General features: G+C 38.0%; 2 protein-coding genes across 2 annotated transcripts in view; one reads left to right on the plus strand and one right to left on the minus strand.

Annotated features, from left to right (window-relative positions):
* TTC29 (tetratricopeptide repeat domain 29) overlaps positions 1 to 21,824 on the plus strand; it is a 383,434-nt gene that overhangs the window by 24,354 nt on the left and 337,256 nt on the right. The gene's annotated exons all lie outside the window — the stretch shown is intronic.
* Positions 1 to 21,824, minus strand: part of EDNRA (endothelin receptor type A) — a 32,094-nt gene that overhangs the window by 2,031 nt on the left and 8,239 nt on the right. Inside the window, exons 3-7 of the mRNA XM_050327272.1 lie at positions 13,920 to 14,047; positions 8,381 to 8,579; positions 4,432 to 4,584; positions 2,202 to 2,335; positions 1,720 to 1,828 (exon numbers count right to left, since the gene is read on the minus strand). Of these exons, the coding sequence (XP_050183229.1) occupies positions 1,720 to 1,828; positions 2,202 to 2,335; positions 4,432 to 4,584; positions 8,381 to 8,579; positions 13,920 to 14,047 (723 nt within the window). The remainder of the gene's footprint in view (positions 1 to 1,719; positions 1,829 to 2,201; positions 2,336 to 4,431; positions 4,585 to 8,380; positions 8,580 to 13,919; positions 14,048 to 21,824) is intronic.

Genomic DNA, 21,824 nt, shown 5'->3' on the forward strand with positions numbered 1-21,824 from the left:
TTTAAACATCACAAATGCAACAAATTAGGCCCAGCCTGTGCCTCTAATTTAAGAAAAACTTTCACAGTATGAAATTTTTTTTTAACTGAGGTAAATAGATTGAGAACTGACAGAATTCAATGCATATTGTTAAGGGCTGGGTTGACATTTTTTTCCCCTCTTTATCACTGTACTTCAAGCTTGGGGATCAGCATGCTGCTTAGCAGAGAAGAGAAAAGAAGAAAATTCTCCAGCCTGTGACTTGGGTCTCTTCTGACATCTTAGAAGAAGACAGAATTGTTTAGGAGAAGGGACAAAACATACTGAGGTGTATAATTTTGGACAGTTAAGAATAAAAGGCCATTCAGGTTGTTCACAGGTTGCTGTGTTCAGTTGTCTCTTCTGACAGGAGCAGAAAGAATTCCTCAGCTATCCCCTCATCCCTTCACAAAAACTAGTGCCTAATTCTATGTAGATGGAATGTCTGCTTGAGGAGAAGGAGTTAGGGCCTCAGAGGAACAATGCCAATAACAGCAGTAGATCCATGAATTCTGTGAACTCCATGAGAAGGGGATGTTGCAGAGAGGTAAAGCCAGACTTAAGATATAGGTACTATATGGGTGGGTATGTAAAACAGCAACAGAAGCAGGGTGAGAAACACAAATACCAAACTGAATTAATGACCTTGATACTAGGAGGCAAAGGGAAAGCTGTGATGAGAAGCTGGGAAGGATAAAAAAAAATTACTGACAATTCTGTGATTAGAGGTTTTGGGTGGGAGTTATATTTGGAAGGACAAATGGGAAGAATGAATTAACATCATGAAGACCAGTCTGATAATACCCTCTGTTACTTCTCCCTTTCACCTGAGGACAAGTTCAGGCCTATTATCCTCTCCATGGTTCCCAAATGAAGTAGGGGACAGTAAAAAGCAAAGCAGACTTCTTATTTACCATGTAAAAATACTCCCTTAAAATAGTTTGTAAATCTGAGCAGGCTATAGATAAAGAGGTATTCCCTAGTCTAGTAATTAATTATGTTTTTTTCAGTAGCTTGGGTTCTGCCTATTCTCAGACTTAAAGTTTAGTGCTACAGTCCTGTCATCTTTTGCTTTTCTTTGCAGATAAAGTTTATTTCAGTCTTCCTTTTCGGTTCCATTCCTTTACCTCTCATTTTTTTTTCTTCCTGTATTGCCTTTACTAGGGGAACAGGGACTTGCAGAGGCACATTGTCACAAGGAAATTGTTTTAGCCTTAAAATATATTTGCATGTGTAGGAACTGGAAAAATGCAAGTAGAAGACATAATGTGTATTTAATTGCCAAAGTCAACTCAGGTACGAGGTTTGGTACCTGATATTCAAGGCTGAACATTTTAGTTGTTAATGGGATTGTTTTGTGCAGGCATCTTGGTGTCATCGAGAATGGAAGATATGTTATCAACCAAATTCTATTTCATATACATGTCACATGTCACACATCGTAGTATTTACAAGAGCATGTCTATCTCAGTTCACATGTTTACATATGAGGACTATGTCAAACTTATTTACTGGTTTAGCATTTCAGATAAGTGGGTAGTTCCTCTTTCAGTTTGGTATGTGTGCTATGTGAGCTGCTGAACTGGACAGTTTATAATCTTTCGTTCCTTTGCATTCCTCTTCTCCTGGCTGTTAGATAACAACTAAGTGGTTTAATACAGTTAGTTAACTGGACATGAAATCTTATCAAGAAGATCTTACCTGGAAACAGTTTTTAAACTTCTTGCTCACAAAATACAGAGCTATGGGGTTTATACAAGAGTTCATGGTTGCCAGGTTGATGCTGATATAATCCAAAGGCAGCAAGAAACTAGGCAAGAGAAAGCAAAACATTTAAACAGTTCATATGCTAGAGAAGCATCCATGTTCTTTGTGGTTACAGTCTCTTCTTTCACAGAAACTAATTCTCTCTTACCTAACTCCCTCAATCTAATCTTGTACCATGCCATGTCTATAATAATCTGTCTCACAAAACTTCAAAAAAGCCAGAGGAAAGTGATTGAAGTGGTGACAGACAACATTTATTGACATTATGCTACCCCATTACAACTGAACCGCTGAAAATGAGTGCAGCTGAAAATCAACAACCACAGTTCCAAGCATGGTGGCATTAGTCATATAAATTCCAAGTAGGCAGCATTATACTTTTTCAGTATTAACTATTGACACACAAAATGAAGTACCTGAGCAGTTCACATCTGCTGGGGTCTTTTTCATTGTATACCATTTTCTTCAAAATTCGGCTCAAATGGAGAGGGAACCAGCAAAGAGCAAAAATCACGACTAAACAGAAAACTGTCTTTGCAACTTCTCGACGCTGGAAAAAGAAGATAAGAGTGTACACTGAATGCCTAATTCATGTTGGCATAGTAATGTTGGCAGCAAAGTGCGTCATCTTGATTAAGCATGCAAGATTCCCAAAATGAAGCTTCCAGAGTACCTGAGCACTTTTTTATGGGACTTGTCCTGTTCTTGATTCTGGCCACCCTCAACACAGCCTGCTCATCACTGGAGCAGCTGGAGCACAAAGGTCATTGCCAGAACACTGTAGAAGTTAGCCCAGGAAAATCCATTACTAGTCTTTTCTGAATACTTCCCCAACATTTCTTATTCCTTTACACTGCATTTGTTTTCTGGTAATCCCTCAGATAAACCTCTTTTGTCAAAAAGACACATAATCTGCAAGAAAACCTTTTCATGTGTGAGGCAACAGGGTTCACACCTGCTTGATAAATTACTTGTATCAAATCCTTGATGTGGGGCAATGCATAAACCCGAGGTACCTAAATCAACTTGCAATAAAAGTTCCACTCAACCACATACCTCGTCAGGATGTCAAATTCTCCCTGATATATTATTTTTCATTTAATATGTATAGTGTTACATAAAGGGATACTACACAGTATATTAATTTTGTGATCCTTACTGTGTGATCTTGATGTTCTCAAGCAAATAGCTCCTCTACAAACAACATTTTAGAAATGTCTGCATTACTGCCTAATCTCGAAATTTTTAGTCAGGAACTTAATTTAATTTAATGGATATTTTATGTGGCTCTAGAGAGTTACAGATGTTTTAGTGGACTCTTGACAATGCATACCAGGGGTGTTTGGTAGGCATGGGTTTAATAAAGAGCAACTTATGAAGGAGTAAGCATACTACTTCTGAAATTGCCACCATAATGTAACAGTAAAGCACTGAAAGACTTTGTCATTAAAAAAACCTTAAAGTCATAAGTGTGGTTACAGTCTTGTTAGGCTTTGAATATGACTATTATAATTTCCTCTTTTTTATAATAGCAGTTTTTATCAAAATATGGAAATATCTTGACTAGACATTACTGTGGACAAGGCTGGAGGGAAGGAAGGAAGGATGGAAGAAAGAGGGGCAAAAAGTGATAGTTAAAATGCATTTGTAAATTGTAGAGTCAACCTCCAGCAGCCAGTCTGAGTAGCTTACTGGGCACTGCATGTAAGGATGGGAAAGCTGGAGGGTGGATTTCCCCACCTCATACATACTATTCTAGTTCTAATGGGTGGAGTAGCTCGTGTGTGGCCCTGGGACAGACTGTGCTCCAGGCCCTGGGGCCTGAGGAGGGGAAAAAGTGGAGGAACTGCACAAGGGGAGGATTTTCCGGTCAGCCCTGATCTGGAATGAACCAGCAGAGGAGGAACCTCTGAAAAAACTCACTCTGATGCAGAGAGGACGGCTTTCGGGATTCACATCTGTGAATATGGCATTTGAAAGAAAGAGTGGAATTTAAAGGGCTGATGTTATCGCAGGGGAAAAGCTACAGATGGTTTTTTAAATTTCAGTTAGGCACTAAACATCAGACAGTGCTGCAAAAACAGCAAAGCGAGACCTGACGGGTCTGTGAGCAACTTTGTTCTGTGATCATTTGTTTGTACTGTTCTCCCGCTGCTCTTTTCAAAGCAGCTACAGCAGTGCTACTGCAGCAGTGCAATAACCCTGAAAAACAAAATCCGCTCTGTTCTAAACTAGGTTATAGCTTTTTATATGAAACTAAAGTTACATATCAAAGACTGCCAAAAGGAGGGAGGTTCCACGGAGTCATATCTTTATAAATAAAAAGAAACATTTTTTTGGCAAATCTTTGTAGTTAAATTTCAAAGCATTCAGGCAGTAGGGATTTGAGGTTAAAGAGCACGACTGTCATACATAGGAAAGGAAAGAAACTGGCTAGTTTTTTGAGCATACTGTCTTCAATCCCTCCTTATACTCTGATTTAGTCTTTTGTTCCAGGTTTAAATGGATATCTTGACATCACAAACAACCTACACCTCACTTTCTACTTCTGTAGTTTGCTGTATTCAAGTACACTTTGAAACATTTCTAAGCTAACCCACAGAGAGAAGAACAGTACGTTCAAACAATGGTGTTTCTAATATTTACCTGCTTCAGGTGTTCGCTGAGAGCAATTCTCAAGTTGCTGTTTCTTCTGTTTAACATTTCACAAGTCATTAGCGTGTAAAAGATGGCAGTGCACATCAGTGGCATGCAGAAATAGAAACCAAACAGCCACCAATCCTTTGCATCTTTGTAAAACTGTAGATAAAGTAAAGAAAAGAGAAGATTTTTTTTTTTAAGATTTGATGCAAAATACCACAGAAAGGTCCCAGAAGGCATGACGGTGCACTTTTGTCTGTCTGTTTTCTTATTGTTGATCTGTTTTAGACCAACATCAAAATGGGGATTGTGACAGTGTAAACATTTACTTTAACTTACAGATAGCTTGTCTGTACCTTTGTTGCAATCTGTCTTGGGTTGGAATTAATTCCTATTGGTTGTGCTTTCTGAACATTTATGCTCCTTCATGAAACCTGGAATTCAGTTTTGTGAAAAAGACATGCCAAAATGTAGACAGTGTCAGTTTGAGATAACAAATCTTACTAAAAGTCTGTCTCAGGAAATGCCATTTACCTCTACAGCTTCTATCCTGATTCCAAAAAAGGAAAATTCAAAATGTCTTGTAAGTTTAATCACCTTTCATTATCAGTGAAAAGGTTGGCAGTTGGTTTGCTTATGTACTGGGCAGATAGGAGCCACTTCATAAGTGTTTGTGTGATATATGCAAAGCTTAGGGCCAGTGGCTTCTGGTGGTACAGTTACTTTTAACCCTTTGCCAACCATTCATACCATTTGATAGAACGGTACTTAAAATTCTGCTGTGTAATTTTAAGTATTAGCTTGATGTCAGCAGTGCTGTAACTTAATACATTTACATATTATGGGAAAGACTACATTTTTTGGCCGAACAAACATTTAAAATTACTTTTTTTCTGTAGACGATCATGTTTTCATGATTGTAAATATTGTATCTTGGTTTTTAACTTTCATGCTCAGCCAAAAGTTTGCACTAAAATATGTAAAATATGGCATTTTAAACACTTCCTGCCTCTGTTATTAGTGTAAAAGGGATGTGTCATACTCTTTCCCCTATCTTGTTTATTCCTAGTGGATGTGCTCTGGTAACATCACAGTTCCCACACCAAATGTCAAAATGCTTATGACAGGATTTTATGAATCCTGTTTGAAAAGGCCAAACTTTTGACATCTTGTTTGCAGTTAAAACCAAACAGTACTAAACTTTGAAAAATGAAAAAAAATCAATGTGATTCATACAGTAGTATTTAATAGTGTTCATTTTAAAATCCACTTTAGTTATATTAGAAAGTTGATTTATTAAGAAACAAGGAATGCTTTTGATTTTTCTCCTTCCTCTGCCCCAACACAGCTGCACACAGAATTTGCTAATTCAGACTATGGTGCTGGTATCTAGGCCACAATCCCACCTCACTTTGGGACACTGCCTCGTGTTGATTAACTTGTTTCCTCCTCCTCATTAGCCTCCTCCCTGAGGAGGGGCTACAGTCTGCTGCATAGTTGCACTTTCCTTGGGGGCAGAATTTCCCCCCCTGGGAACTGAGCTTCTGCCAGCAGAAAACCAGAAAACAATATGCCTCGTGTTGGAAGAGTTTGTACTGAGGGCAAATGTAATTGCTGCTGCTTCTGCAGAGAAAAGGATTACAAATACATGGACATAATTATATTTTCCATGGCAAATTGTTCCAACTCGGACTAGAATCGCACAGGCTGGGCAGCACAAAATGTGTACTGCATGAATCCATGCCATGTTTACAAGGAAAACTTCCTGCCCCATCAGTCTGCCAGGTTGCATGAGCTTTGCCTGTCTGTCAGGAAAACACACACTGAGGTCTGTGTCACAACCCTGACCATCAATTCTGTATGAGGACTTGGCTTGGTGAAGTTATAAAACCTACTCAAAAATGTCTGTAAGTGATTAATTGTGGAATCTGAGTTTCACAAAGCTTACATCAAAGCACAAAAATGGGTTGATTTAAGAGAAGTAGACATTCCTTTGTTTGTCTTGAAAGCCCACATGGAACTGGTTTTCTACAGGAAATGTGCATTTTAAACAAGTTTCCTAGTGCACTCAGCCTCTTGGGAGTCATGGTCTAGCATGAATCTTTTGAGTCTTTCAAGGATAGTTTTAAACAGAAATAAAACTCCTATTAAAAACAAAAGTTAATAATAAATCCTTCCCAGAGTTTAGTAGTTGTTTGTTGTGCTGTTTGTGGTAGTAAATACTATAGTTAAGGTTAAAATGGTATTCCCATTTTAATCTCATGTTTGTACTTGCTGGCAAAACTTTGAAATACAAAGCTCTCAATTTTGACTGACACATCCAACATTTACTCTCAGATTGGACATAACTGCTGGTTTGTTTCCTTGAAAATCAAACTGGTGTGGGGAGTTTTGGCACTTTTGAATTATACTAGGCAAGTAAAAGATACTAATTCCTACCAATAAAACATACCATGCTATTCCACTTCCAACATTAAGGCCAGAACAGTAATGATTAAAATTACCATGCCTGTGGAAAACCTGAACTATAGTGTTTTTGGGGAGAGGGAAGAGAAAACTATTCTTTTTCTTAGGGAGAGTGGAAGTGAAGATTAAACCATTTAATCCAGGAGCATTTGTGGAGAAAAACAGCCATTACAAAAGTGGAAATTTGCTGCAGTGTGCATTTCATATATCAGAGTCCGATAACTACACTGTATACAGTCACAGAGTCTGTGGAGTTTCGAAGAAAAGATTCAGTAAGTCCTGGGCAATGCCACATTGTCTTCACATGCATTAATTATTTCCATTAGGGAATTCCTTCTGTCTTCTCTTGCAATTGTCTCTTGCTCTTTCTGCCATCCCTGCAGTCTGTGTAACCCTACCAAAGTGGAGGATGTTCCTCTGAAAAACATTGATCATCCATGCTTTTTATCTTCCAAAATGCCTAGCTCCATTTTGCCCTATCCTTCCCAATTCTAGGCCAAGCCGTGTTCTGATCCACTAAAAGGAGAAGTGCCAGACATTCAAAAAAGAGAAACTTTCACTGTATCATAAAAAAGTCTACTAGAGAAAAAAAATACAGTTTGTCTCAAGACTGAAGACCTGGTCCTATCTGCCTTCTCTGCAACCAATCAGAATATTACTCCTTTTTTTTTCTCATTACTAGGTGAATGGTGCCTGGCTCTCCTGTAGGTTCACAAAGAAAACATTAAGATATTTTCTCAGTGTAGGGTAGAAAATCACTATCCCCCTATGCAGTAATCTATTAATTCTAGAAGTGACTTCTCACCGGACTTGCTTTGAACAAGCTAATGTGGGTATTGGTGACTGTTAAGCTGCAGGAGCATAGACGATGAGGGCTGTGAAATGTGCCAAAGCATCCTGGTGTCTCAGGCACTTCTCCTGCTCTTGAGATGCTGTATGTAGATGACAGCTGACAGTGCACAAGCTACCCAGGCTGGAGGTGTGGGCCTGTCAGCTTTGTGCTCATGATTCCTTGTAAATGAAAGGATTATGTTTTATTTGACTCTGTTAGTGCATACAGCATGGCTCCACCCTTTTCTTTATGTGCCAGAAGAGTTGACTACTGCCTGTAAAATGATGACTAATCATGATAAAACATGTGTTTTGACAGTTACAAGCTTCAAGGTGTTGGATCTGAAAACTCAAAACCTTCCAAGGCTCTGCCTACCCTGATATGTCCCTTGACTGTACTTTAAGCAGGCTTTAATTGCAAATATCTGTATTAAGAATCCTTGGTAGTGAAGAAATGAAAATGTTATAAAGTCCCATTTAGCCTCTCTGGCTGAAAGTAGAGACAAGTCACTGTAAACATAGGATACTCTTTGCACCAATACACATTAGAATACATTTTGCACTTCTGTGCATTAAGAAAACCTATTATAATCCAATATGTTAGTTCTCTAATGTATATACTCTGGATTCCAGAAAGAGAAGAAAGGATGTTACTCACCAACATAAAATTATTTGTAGGCTTGAGCATGCAGGTGACATAACTTTCATCCTTGTATCTGAAAGGTACCACAGCAAAACCAATTGCTTCTGGGATAGCCAGTATGAAGGACAGAAGCCAAATGGAGAAGATTTCAATAGCAGTGATCATAGGAATTCCAATTCCCTGAACACGGCTCCAGGAGGCAACTGCTCTGTACCTGAAAGGGACAGGCATTAGTTTCTAAACTGCTTATTGTACGTCCCAAGAGTAATAACACCTTCCTATTTGGAATTACAGTGCTATAGGGATATATCATGGCATCCACTGGTGAAATATTCTTTGGTTGAGGAGAAAAAAAGTCAAGAAAGGTTGTTCAGCTGCTTAAAAAAAATGTCAGAATAAGAAGTCACTGAAGCAGATTAGAAATTGTAAGGAGCTGTGTCATTTTACTGTCCTGCAGGTATTATTTTCTTCCTCGGGCATGCCCTCATTTTCTACCCCCTTGAGTCCTGGCAGATACTTTTGGATACATGCAGCTGCCACCTCTATTCTTAACAACTTCCCAAGATGAGAGCCAAGATTAAACTTTTCAGAGAAAGGCAAATGGGGTGATGATTTTAGCTGATGGCAGCAATTAAGTGGAGTATGAAAGGGCACCAGCAGGCACAAGAAGGTGAAAGGTGTGGGGAAAGAGATGCCCTCAAGAGACCAGGAGGATTCAGTTTGTAAGTATGTGGCTCTGAAATGCAAAGATGAGTGAGCTTTGTCAATGGAAGGAAAGAACAGGGGAAATGAGAAGGCTTTAGATGGGAGGATTAGGTTGTGGAAGGATTACGGTGGGATGGTAGAGAGATAATTGGACAGAGTACAGAATTTTGGCATGGGCTTGAAGGATTGGAGATAATAAAGGTTTAAGTAAAGGAGTAGTTAAGAACTCTGGATTAGAATGCTTTGAGTGTACTGGGAAGTATTGGATTTTGAATCAGTATCAGTATTTGAATCAGTACAGAGATCAGTAAAATTTAGCTGTTAAAAGGCTTCCTCACTCCTTCTTTAACAAATACACTAATATGGGATTTCAGACACAAAGCATTTCTTCTGATTTCTGATATCACACCCTTTTTTTAGTTTGGAAGTGTGCTTATTAGCTGGATGGTAAGACTTGTGGATTGAATCCCTGTAGCCTTGGTGTTAGAGGAAGGAAGAAGACATGAAGACAAGTCCAGGCTGTAAGCCCGTCACAAAACCTTCAGAAAGCATTGTTACAGAACATCACTGGAAGGTGTTACAGAACATCACTGGCAGATGTCAGAGCCTGGTGTGCCACCATTCGTGCAGTGAACAGAGTAGGAACCTTTGCTTTGATATCTACAGCAATATCACGTGCTGCATAGTCATGGGTGTGTGCTGTGGAGAGGCTCTCACAACATCATCTTAACAGAAATGTATGTATACATACTTTGAACATGCTAAAGCAAACTACAATTTGGACTTGCAGATTAAAAATAAAGAAAGAATATGAAAATAAAGAAAGAATATGAAAAAGAAGGAAGGCGATGGTTCACACATGGGGAGGAGGTCTCTGAGATTAGAATTCTGAGACCATCTGAACAAATAAAACTATACTGGGAGAATTAAGAAATTAATATCCGTATCATCTCATAAATATTCATATTAAAATCCAAATTTAATTTTAAATAACTTGTCACCCCATCACATTTCATTTTGCCAAATATAAAATCTTCACTCTAATGACTAAATGGAATATTCATAGAAACTTAACCTTTTACACAAATACTCAAATATTTGTGAACTTTGTATATTTAACAATCAGTTTGAAGTTTACTTTCTATAGGCTGGCAGTATTATGATTGGTCCCATCAGCTGCACAAGGTGCTCTCCCATCCTTGACTGACTGATGCTCTTGGCAAGCAGCAACTGTATATATGTTTCAACTAGCAAATGTAACGTTTGTGTTGTGCCACCGATGTAACTATGTAAATGACAACAAAAAGGTTGCAAATTGTGAATCCAGTTATTTCCTTTCTTGCATTTTTGTGCCTGTTCTTTTTGAGTTACATCTGTCTTGCACATGAGCAGATTGGTATGCACAGCAGTAAGGATTTGGGTGCCGTATGTATTTTATTAATAAGCTCTTTTTCAGTTCCCAAGTCAAATAACTATCAGATAAGGAATTATTAGATGAATAGTTTTATGAATGGTTTCAGCTAAAGTGTAAGAAGCTCATAATAAGACCATAGTTTGCTGAATGCATATTAATCTGCAATTGCTTGGTCATTTTACTCACTGCTGTAAGAGTGATTTGAAAAATAGTGGTAGTATAACTTTTCAAGTGGTTGTTCTGTGAGTTATGTAATATATAGGATCTTTGTCTAGCCACAAACCTTCCATAATTAGGAGTGAGAAAATACTGCAGGGTTTATTTCCCTCATACTTAGAAAATATAGGATGTCTGCCAGGGAACTGTCATAGAATACATGCATAATGCATTGTATTTAATTCCTCAATCTAAAATCTGTGTGTGATTTGTCTAACTTTTTTTTCTGTTTATTCCCCTCTTTTCTCCAACCATGTCTAAAATATTCACTTTTTCCCCAGGTCACTTCCTTTTCTTTGTTTAATGTTGTGGCTTCTCTTTTCTCTCCCCTTTTCATTTTCTATTGCTCATGCACATGCTGTCAACTTTAGTATATTGTGTCCTTCAGCTACTCTCCGTCCTCTGTTTTCTTCTTTTCTCTCTTCCTCTATTCTTAGCTATTTATTCCAACTGTGTTTTCAAGGACTCTGCAGTCCCTCCTGCTATTTAGAGATGCACAGGGATCATTACATCATAGAATATACATACAAACAATTAAATATTTTTCACTCTCCTACCTAGCTGTAACTTACTTAAAGCATTTCTTTCAGAAGGACATCTTGTCTGGATCTGAGAACATCAGCAGGTGCTCTTGTTTCCCTGTTCCTTTTAACTGCCTTAGGAAATTAGGTGTTCAAATGGCCTATTAGTATAACATGTTTCTGTTCTGCAAGTGTCATCAGCCTTTGGTAAGAATGAAAAGCCATGAAGGGAAGACTATAGACTAGATAAAGGACCTTAGAAAGAGTCACTGTCAAGATTCGTGTCAGAACTGTTCCTAAAGGGCACTACTATTGGTGGTACCACACTGTTCTGCTTCATTATTAGGGATCACAGCTGTTCTTCATTTTAGAGATAAGGAGTAGTGTGTTGATTGCGAAGCTCTTAATTCAATAAGCTCTTATAGTTTTGTTTTACTGGCAAAATCTTCAGTTATCTCATACGCTTACTGGAAGTTGGTCCACATGGAAGTATCCACCCTGGAATTACTGTTCTATACAATTGGCTATGCAGAGGAGGCAAGAAGAGGGTATATACACATTAAATGAGATCCATATCTTCACTTTTCTTAAACCCATTTCTTCATTAAAACTATTATGCCCATGACATAAGGAAGAGTAAAAAGCTCAGGAAGGAAAATATCCTTAGTTTTAGTCACAGTCAGGCACTGTTCATAACAGTCACACTGTTGTCACCACCATGATCTAGACTTTAAAAACACCTGAGAGGCATCTGAAGCAAATGTGAGCTTCCTCTGAGGGGTGAATGGGGTTTTTTTAAAAAAAAAAAAGCCTCTTGAAAACCTCTCCACATGTAAGTGGACATTGTTCCCTCTGGGCATGCACAGTTAAACCTTCAGACACTGTCAGACCAAGTCACTGTGTGCGAAGGGCAGTAGTAACCAGTGGAGTGTCCCAATAGGATGTAGTTAAAACAGAGACCTGTCCCTGTAGGAAAAAAATAATCCTGCTCTGAATTAAGGTTGTAGTCTGCAAGAGGGACAGTCAGTCAACAATTATCGAGTCTACAGAGCTCTGAATTCATTATACCAATTGACTCCATCTTTTTCTACATCATAGAATGCAATTCTGTATATAGACACCCAAAATAATTATATATTTTCAGGAGCTTTTTTAAGCAAACATTAACTCACCTGTAGATCAGATACAGTCCAGCTGTGACAGCACACTCATTTTCCATTTTATAGAAATTTTATTTAATTCTCATTATTTACTCATATTTCATTCCATTAGCAACCATTTGCTAATGTGGAATTTTGTACTTATGTGACTATACCACTTCCAGTGCCTAGTCTGACTTGTTGAAGGTGCTCTCAGATTTCATGGTGTTTTAATTTTATTCAATTCATGGTAGCCAATATCAGAATCTGGCTGTTTTCTAACTCACATCCTCTGCAACCATTTACTAGAGTAGCACCAGATGACAAAGAATATGTCCTTGGCAAAGCGTGCAAGCTGGGGGAGGAAATTAAATAGTCTGAGTCTGATCCCACACAAGACTTTATAATCAAATGGAAACAACATTTGCTTGTTGTGAGGATTAGCAAATCACTCCTTGTAAAAATATATATATGCATATACAAAGCAGTAGCATCAGCTGAGTTACTTCCTATTTATGAACACGTATATACCAGTAGAACTTCATCTGCTGAAAAAAATGCAGTTGTCAGAATTTATCTAACAAACTGTCTGTTTCATGTGCTTGATCTATGAGTTATTCCTTAGAGCAGTCCATGGGATTTTATTTTATGCTGGGCAGATATTGCTTGAGAAATAGAATACTTTTTATAGTTTACAAACTCAAAAGTGAAAATAAAACAGTTGCCTATGTTACGTTGTTTTGTTTCTGGCTTTGGCTAATGAGTTACTAATACAGTAAGGAATTGTATTTCAGGTATGGATACTAGTCAGTGACTCATCCATTGCAAACCTTGTACATTACCTTTAAAATTAACCAAGATTAATTTTAATTTTTTTTTAAACTTTGCATTACAGTACTAATATACATTTTATTTAACAGTATTTTCTGTATCAGAATTACTGATATTTTGGAATAGAACATGATCAAGTAAACTCAAGACCAATAAAAATAGCTTTTACAGAACTCAAGTATTCATCTGCTAATGCATTATATGTATGAAGAAAAAATAGCAGAGGCATTAATTTTCAAACTATCAATGTCAATCTCTCAAAGCAAGTTTCCAACATGTTTTTCAGTACAACTCAGTTAGGTATAAAAGTTATCAAAATAAACCCTGTAATTGTGGTCCACAGGCAGTGAGTTGAAAAAATAATTTTTAAGATTAAAGATTACAAACTTATTCAAATACAAAACAAACATGAGTTCATATGAAAGAAAGAGGTCTGAATACTGAGTCAAATCCCAATAAATTTTTATCTGGTAAAGGAAATTGAAATAATGCTTTAGTAGAGCTTTTAAATACCTTTTAAAAACATGTAAAGTTCATTAGTCCAATGAGTTAATATTATACTTTAAGCCACAGATGTGGTGCTTTGTTATAGCCAGGATATCAAAAACCCAGAATCTAAACTGCATCTCTACTGTAATCTGACTGCTGAGAAGACCATACTGAGTGCTCCCAGTTTTAGGAAAACTGCAAGGGCAAGAACAGCATCAAAAGAGTCAAACACACTGTACCTGTCCACACTTAGGGCACAGAGGTTAAGGACTGTGATTCCCACTGATGCCTTCTGGATGAAGGGAAGGAATTTGCAAAGAAACTGTCCAAAATCCGTATCTCCAAAAGGCCACTTCTGAGCAAGGAGCTAAAGAGAAGATATGAAATAATCAGAATATTTAAAAAATAACCTAGCAAGTGTGTCACAACTGTAGTTATTTCTTGTCTTAGACACAGCCATTGTAACCTTGAATTCTCCATACCTTAAGCATATCCTTAGCAATAAATGAATCTGGGAAGTAACTGCTACTAGAGAGGCATAGAGGGTGAAAGTTTAAACTTCAGTGTTGACCTGGTTGTAATAATAACTTGCATTGTTAAAAGTGGGGTTTTTTATTATTGTGCATCATCCACCAGTACTGAATGATGAATCTAACTCAGCTCTGTCATATATGGTTGCAATTACAGTGTCCCAGAACCAAACAGTCAAAACATAGCTCGGAGTTCACCTCAGAGCCAAATTCTGATGCTGCACGCAAGTGGATTCTTTTCACTGTAAATGTACCACTGTGTAGCTCATGACTATTCAGTGCCAGATTCTTAAATGTGTGAAGAAAATATTGTGCATACATAATTTGTTCCATATTGTGTTTTAGAGGACTAGCCTCACGCCTACATGTGGGCTGTACTTCAAGGCAACTGGAAAGGCATCCACTGGAAAGATGTGAGTGAGTGGCTGGGGTTTAGGTTAGTATTTCCAGGGAGGCATTTGCATAACAAATAGGAGTATAGTGATTCATATGCATAGTTGTGAAGTATTAGCATATAAATAGTAGTATTTCTAGTCATAACTATTAAAGCTTTGAATATGTCTTTGAACAAAGCTTTGATAGCAGGTATACATGCAAAATACAGGATAAAAAACTATTCGGGATAGTCAAATCTACAACTGGCTGCAGATTCACAGAAGATCTCCCTTTACTATCACTGACAGTAAATTGGCAGATTACATTTAACGTAAGTAAGTGTAATAAATGTAAAGTTATTGAGTCCATACGAAGTACTGAGCCCTAATTTGGCTATTTCCACTCACATAAAGGATGTTTCAGCCACTGTGAATAGTTCTTTTGAAAAACAAAGTCAAACCTTCTCAGTCTTGCACTGCCATTTTTTATATCTTCCCTAAGTCTCTGCTACAGAGCCTTTCTCAGGAGTAAGATACAGGATAAGAGGTCAGATTAATTCCTTGTATTATATGGCACAGCAGTTCTTATGTTCATACTAACTTCTCTTAAAATGGTTGTGAATAGAAAGCATAAGATTTGAAATGAAAGTATTAAATGTTTGAGCCAGGTATCCCCTATATAGCCAGGGGGCACATTTTGAAAGGCAGCAATAAATAATTGACTTACTGGATAATTGACTGTTTCTACCATGCAGTCATTGGTATTACATTAAGCCTTACTGAATGAAGGCTAGAATACAGAATATTTTGATGGTACTGTCAAATTTGAAGATGTTTTTATTTGCTTCAGAGGAAGACAACAAATGATACACTAAGGAATAACAATTATAAGGAATAACAATATAAGCAAAACCCAAGCTTATCCAAAGGTTTTAAAACCTGATTTTGTTGAATTGTTGAAGGCTGTTGAATCCAGACTTGGGACTTTTTATGGAACTAAAATTGATTTAAGCTTCACAACAGCTTTATTTTCAAGTGAATCAGATGGAGATCAACTGGTGGCACAACAAGCATCCCAATAAATACAGTTTGTGCTGCCCTTGGGCAAGAGTGCAACATGGAAAGGAGAGAACAAGAACCATACTTTCATCTGCACAAAAGTGCTGGAGGACTGATGCATGCAAAAATCAGTTGTGTTCTTTCAATGATAAACAAAGCCTGTGAATCATGTTTTTAATATTTTTACAGTTGAAACCAAACAATATGGGATATGATTAAATCAAAATTGCTGTTTCCTGAGTTTACTTTCTTGAAGACCTGTTCTGCCAGGCCCTCTTCGTCTTGGGCAGACTTCTCTGCTTACAGGCAGTTCATGTTTTGAGAGTTAGCTTTGCAACCACAAGGACTAGAAAATTTGTTTCAGTAGAAGCTTCGGCTTTGGAACAACACTCATTTAGTAAAAGTGGGTGCATTCTGTCTGCAGAATTAGAAAATCAAATTTTGATTGTAGCTCAGGATTACAGAATGTAAAGTAAACATTATATCTATTTAAATTAGTGTTAAATTGAAACCTAGTAATAATCACTACCTTTAGCAATATAAATATTAACTATGGGAAGTTCAAATTCACATCTGTCTTTATCTCAGTTAAAGTAGGAGTTAGCTTTTTGGTTTTTTCATATCATGAGTTTTCCAAATTTTAGCACTTTACTATAGAATACAGGGTGTGTATCACAGAATGCCAGATTTGTAGGAATTCATCCTCTTCTTACAGTCCTGCCCTGGTGTTTTCATATCCCTTCTTTTTTATACCTATTCATCACAATGCTGAATTACTTGTGGTTTTTTCCCCAAATGATACCTCAAAAATGCTGGAAGCAACTATGTACTACACATTGCTCATGTCTCTCTAGGACCATATTAATAATGTCATTTGATAACTTGTATTTCAAGACAGATTTTAGCAATTCACAGGTATCAGCCAACTAGGTGCTGATACTGTGAAGCAAATTTGTATGTGCTACTGCTGGTTAAACAGGAGAGGTGTTATCTGTTATCTGGATTATTTTTTCTCTCCAGCTGAATAGTAAAATGAGATTTCTCAACATAAGCTATAGCATCAATATCAGTTTATCAAGAAACTTCCTGTTTCTTGAGTGTTAGAATATCCTACAAATAGGGTTCCCTTTGCTGTTGTTCTGTTGTTCTCTATGCTGGTATGTGTTCTCTGGCATACTGAGAGCTCTCCTTCAAGGAGAGCTGAATATCTCATTTACCATGAAGACCACAGCAGAGAAACTGCCAGCACCTTTGCAATGGTATTCCAGTTTAGGACAATCATATTTGATGAAAGCAAATCCCCTTTTGCCAGAAGGTTAGGGAACGGATCACTGGGACTGGTGGTTTAGCTGTAGTCAGTACCTTCAGTAACAAAGGTGGTAAGTTTATGTCTGCAAGCTCTTGGTTAGTTCCTGAAATACATGGAAAGGTCCAGAAGAATTATTTTCTAGTTACGTTTGCAATAGTATAACAAATGTTTGCAGGACATATTTTGCCTTTTACCTAGAACTCTCTTATGAAGCTTTAGTTTGTGTGGTGTTCCAGAAAAAAAGTGTTAGAAAAAGAAGGGATGATCAGAACAAATGGTAATTCGACTACCTGTAATCATATGGAAATTCAGCTCCAGACTTTTATCTGGGTTTGGGTAAAATCAGAATAATTCTCAGGCACCACTGAGTGAAAGCTAAATTATAAATGGTGCTGCGAGGGAAAAGCAACTCAGCAGCCTTCTGTCGATCCCCTGTGCCAACCAGAGCCCCAAAAGTCATTTATCATTATAGATCACACTTTAAAAAGGCAACTGAAAGATAACCACCTATTCATTTTGGTGCACTGACTGTGGCTGTAGCATATGCCCAGCAATGGAAGTGAACAAGCACTTTGTAGTGACTGTGAAACTGTTACTACAAGGCAAACATTAGCTTCAAAAAGAAAAGTGTTGTACTTGAAAAAGGTTCACTAACTCATTACTCATCACAGGGAAGCCTTATCATGGCTCCAGCATGTACGCTTCTTCCCCACACCCCAGGAAGCTTTCCTTTTTTGAGATTAAAAGTGTTTTATTCCGTTTTGTTTCTTACGCTTTCCACTAATTGAAGTAATATCAGTACCAAATCATTACACATTCTTTTCAAGTTGATTTTAATCAAAATCCCTGGGATCAGAATTAAGTTTTTCCATAAGATTCAATTTGCAATCATTTCTGTGGGTGTACTCCATTATCACTCTGCATCAGCTATGCATTCATTACTTCCACTTGGATCAGGTGCCAGTTTTTTTCTTCTGTAGAAATTTTTAGTCAGCAAATCTGATCCTGTCTTTGGTTTTACTAATTTTTACATTAAAACAAGTCAAGTGCCCTCTCTTCTGCCCTGACATGGTGCAGAAACTTCAGAGGGAAATAGCACGTGTATTTTGTATTAAAAAATGGGCCTGGGAATTTAATTGAACTAGTCCAGATTTACTTAGGTACAATATAAGAACTGGAACTACTGGCTCTGCTCTCAAGGTGTTTTTGCATATTTTAATATCCAAACAAAATGAGTATAAAATGTTAGCAAATTACATTTTCTCTCAAGGCACTGGGGTAGGAGAAATCAGACTGATTATCCCAACTTGTATCCCACTTCCTCATGAGCTGGTCAAATGGATTGTGCTTTTGCAAACCCAGGGTTACAAAATCTCTGAGGTTTCAAAACAAGACATGCAGCAAAGGAAATACACTTTTTCCCTTGTGCAGTTTGCCACTTAGAAGTATTTCATACTGTGGTGCAATTCCTGAGAAAAGAGCGCAGTAAACATGTATTTTTCCACTGAAATCAGAAACCAAGATTTCAAGATTGTACTGCTGGTCTTCAAAAACTCAGTGAAGTGACCAGACAGCCACAGCTTCCCTGAGCATCCCCCCTTCTCTGCTGTTTTATAAGGCCTCTCTGCCCTGACACTGCAGCTTGTAACAAACAAGACATCAGCACTGAGAACATTCCTTTGCAATGATTTTTAAATGTCACTAGGTTGATTTTATTCTGCTGCTGCTGCTATTTTCTAACCCCCATCAGTATGGTAGCTGATGTACAAAACACAAAGTCCCACTGTGCATCCCCAGCAATTTATAGATAGTCTAAAAGAGAGAATGTTGTAACCCCACCACATGAGTATTCACCAGAATATGCTCCTGTGCATCCACAGTGTTTATCTAAGACTAGGCTGATCCTGTGTGTTTACAGGCAGATGGTGACCCTGGGGCTCAGCCCAAAATAGATGGACTGGTTTAGGTGCTAGATGTGAACCAGCTCTGAGCTGCTCTCTTAAACTGCTTTGGTTCAACAAGTACAGGTCAGGAGGTCCTCTCTCTCTGCCTCATGGTATTGAGGATGGAAGCAAAGGTTTCATACCTGCCCTTTCTTGCTCTGATCTCGTTCTAGTGCTCTAGAGACTTTCTCTTCCTATATCCACTCGGGACCCTTGCTGTGCTGACACTCAAGATCCGCTTCCCAGAAAATGAACCATGTTCCACACAAGTAATGCTTGCCCCTCGTGTCACCCACACGGAGGATACTCTCCTGAGTTTCATGACATTTAAATGTTCAGTGATACTGATGGAACAACTCTGGCACAACCCTGGAAGTCAATTTCTGCTCTATCTTCAGCAGGACAAAGAGAAATAACTTATTTATTCTGTGACTTAAGTAACACTTGTGCAGTAGTGGAGAAGGGAACCAAACCAGCAGATTTCTGCCTGTATAGACAAAACCTAGTTGTATAAATGACCAGCATCTCCTATCTGGGGATGCTGAAAACCAGTGTAGTCTGTGGTGATTTTCTTTCCTTGCCACATAGCCTGAAGTGAAAGACAAGAGAAATTCCTCTGGTTTTGTTAGATCACCAAATTTGGCTTTTGTTGCTGGGGTGTTTTTCCCTTTTTTTTTTTTTTTTTAAGGCTTGTTTCTTCTAGAAATCATTGAGCTGGCTTGATAAAGCTCTGTCTTAAATTGTGTTCTACAGTTGTATATGCCCTTGTCTGCTTAACCATGGGCCAAACATGGTCCCTGGTGTTTTGGGTGAATCCAGCTGAAATCTGACTGGACACAGAAGTGGTTAAGATCTACACCACTGAGCTGTCTGCATTAAGTGACAAAAGCTGATGATTCTGACTGAAGTGTCTCTCCAACCTCTAATCCGTAAGACTGTTTAGTGTAGGAAGAGGGGTATATTGAGTCTTCTGCTGTGGTATTTTGAATGTAATGACTCAAATAGGACCCTTCTGCCCTCATGAAACATCATAGCACAAGAATTCACTGCATGTTCTCAAGCCTTTATCTTATTCCTAGAACCATATATCCAGGAAAGAATTGCATTTCTGGACAATCCTCATCCATTTCTTGCTTGGGAACCAAACTTGCTCACCCCCTTATGTAACTCAGCTGTTCTCTACTACTTTACTGGAAAGAGGAAGAGCTGTAAGGGTGGAGAGATAACACAGCCCGTCTTTAAGTATTCCTTCTCACTGCTGAAGTGAAAAACCTCAAATTTTGAAAGGATAGTGACTAGAGGAAAACAAAGAACGAGACTGGCTTTTATAATGCAGGGCATGAGACCAATACTGAGTATATTATGGTGAGATGATAGTTTAAACTTCTTCCAACTTTGGTATCATTTGTTTATTTCCTTATACTTAGATTCACAATCCTGCCATGGTAGAGAAAGCACACTGCATCTCTTCAACTCTTCTTTGCAGGAAATACATTCCTGCTTTTGCTACAACTACAAGAACTGTCTTTTTTTCCACTTGAGGTGGATAAAAGACTGACTGATTTTTTTTCTGGAAGGAAGAAAGGTTATGTGGGGATGCACAAGAACCATCAAAGATATTTTTTTACTCTGAATCACCCCACCACAGCTTAGGCTCATCTTAGCCCAGCTGAGTAAAAGTGGAGGTAGCAGAGAATCACATGCCATTTACTGAATGCTTACAGTCTTTTTCTCCTGTTTAGGCAGATGTGGAAGGGAATGTATAGTTCTTACACAAGAGAAAATAGTTTATACTTCAAGAGATCCTGAAAAGTAAAAAAACAAATGTCCTTCAACAAATTGCAGTTGAAACACTCTGTCTCAACTAACTGGTAAAAAAATAAATCCTAAGTTTTATGTTCTTGTTAAAATGTTTATGTTTGTTACAAAACTCTACTTAGTGCTAAAGCGTACCTAACAACTCTAGACATCTCCCCTATGGTATTTTTACTGTTTACAAAGTAGGATTAGTTCCTCTTTTGTTGTTCCCTGGTGTTGGCTGTCTTCCCACCCTGTTAGGTACACTGTTTCTCAAGCCGTGCTGGTCTTCTTCATGGAAATGAGCTGCAAGGTGTGCTTATGGTGATTTGTTGAAAGGAATTTTTTTTTCATTCCCTGGGCGAAGTATTGCTTTTGTAACTCTTCCAGCTCTGTTGTCTTTTGTGTGTTGCTAAAAAGAGTGACAGGACTGTTAAGAAGTTACTACAGAACTGGTAAACCCTGGATATGCACAATCAAAACAATTCCTCATCATCTGTAGAGTTCAGCTGATGGAAAAGTAAAGCAAACATACTAAAATATTCTCTTAAACCCAGAGTCTCTACGAACTGTCCAGTATTACAAATCCACAGGACAGCAAGGCAGGCATGACATGTGAAGTTGAAGATGAGAGAGGAGCTACCTGTGCACTGATAGGAACATAAATCCCACCCCCCAAGGTACAGTCATTAGTTAAAGGCAGAGTCTATCTTGAACAAAGACCTAGGATATAAAATTTCTACCTTAAATCTGTCTTGGTACGCACATTAAACACTTCCTACTAGGAAGCTGTAGTCTGTAAATGGAGAGAACAGATTTCCGATGGACTTCCATTCCATGCTCCATTTTGGGTAACTTCTGCCTTCAGGACTCAGCAATCAATTCCTGTGCTACCTCTAGATTTCTTTTATGTATAAACACTACATGGAGACACACCCCCAAATAACAGGGTTGTTAAGCTGAGGCTTCAGAGTTTCCTGCAGGTGTTGGTACTTCATTGAGAAATACACATGGTACACATGAGAAATTTTGGGTTTAAAGGAGGATTTCTTCATTAAATGCCCTTACCTTTATGTGTGCTGCGGACTTTGCTTTATACTCCTTTGGCACTAAACTATAACTACTGCAGATG

This window comes from Myiozetetes cayanensis, unplaced genomic scaffold (assembly GCF_022539395.1).
Source record: "Myiozetetes cayanensis isolate MyiCay16 unplaced genomic scaffold, myiCay2020 scf33, whole genome shotgun sequence".
In the NCBI taxonomy this organism is placed as follows: Eukaryota; Metazoa; Chordata; class Aves; order Passeriformes; family Tyrannidae; genus Myiozetetes; species Myiozetetes cayanensis.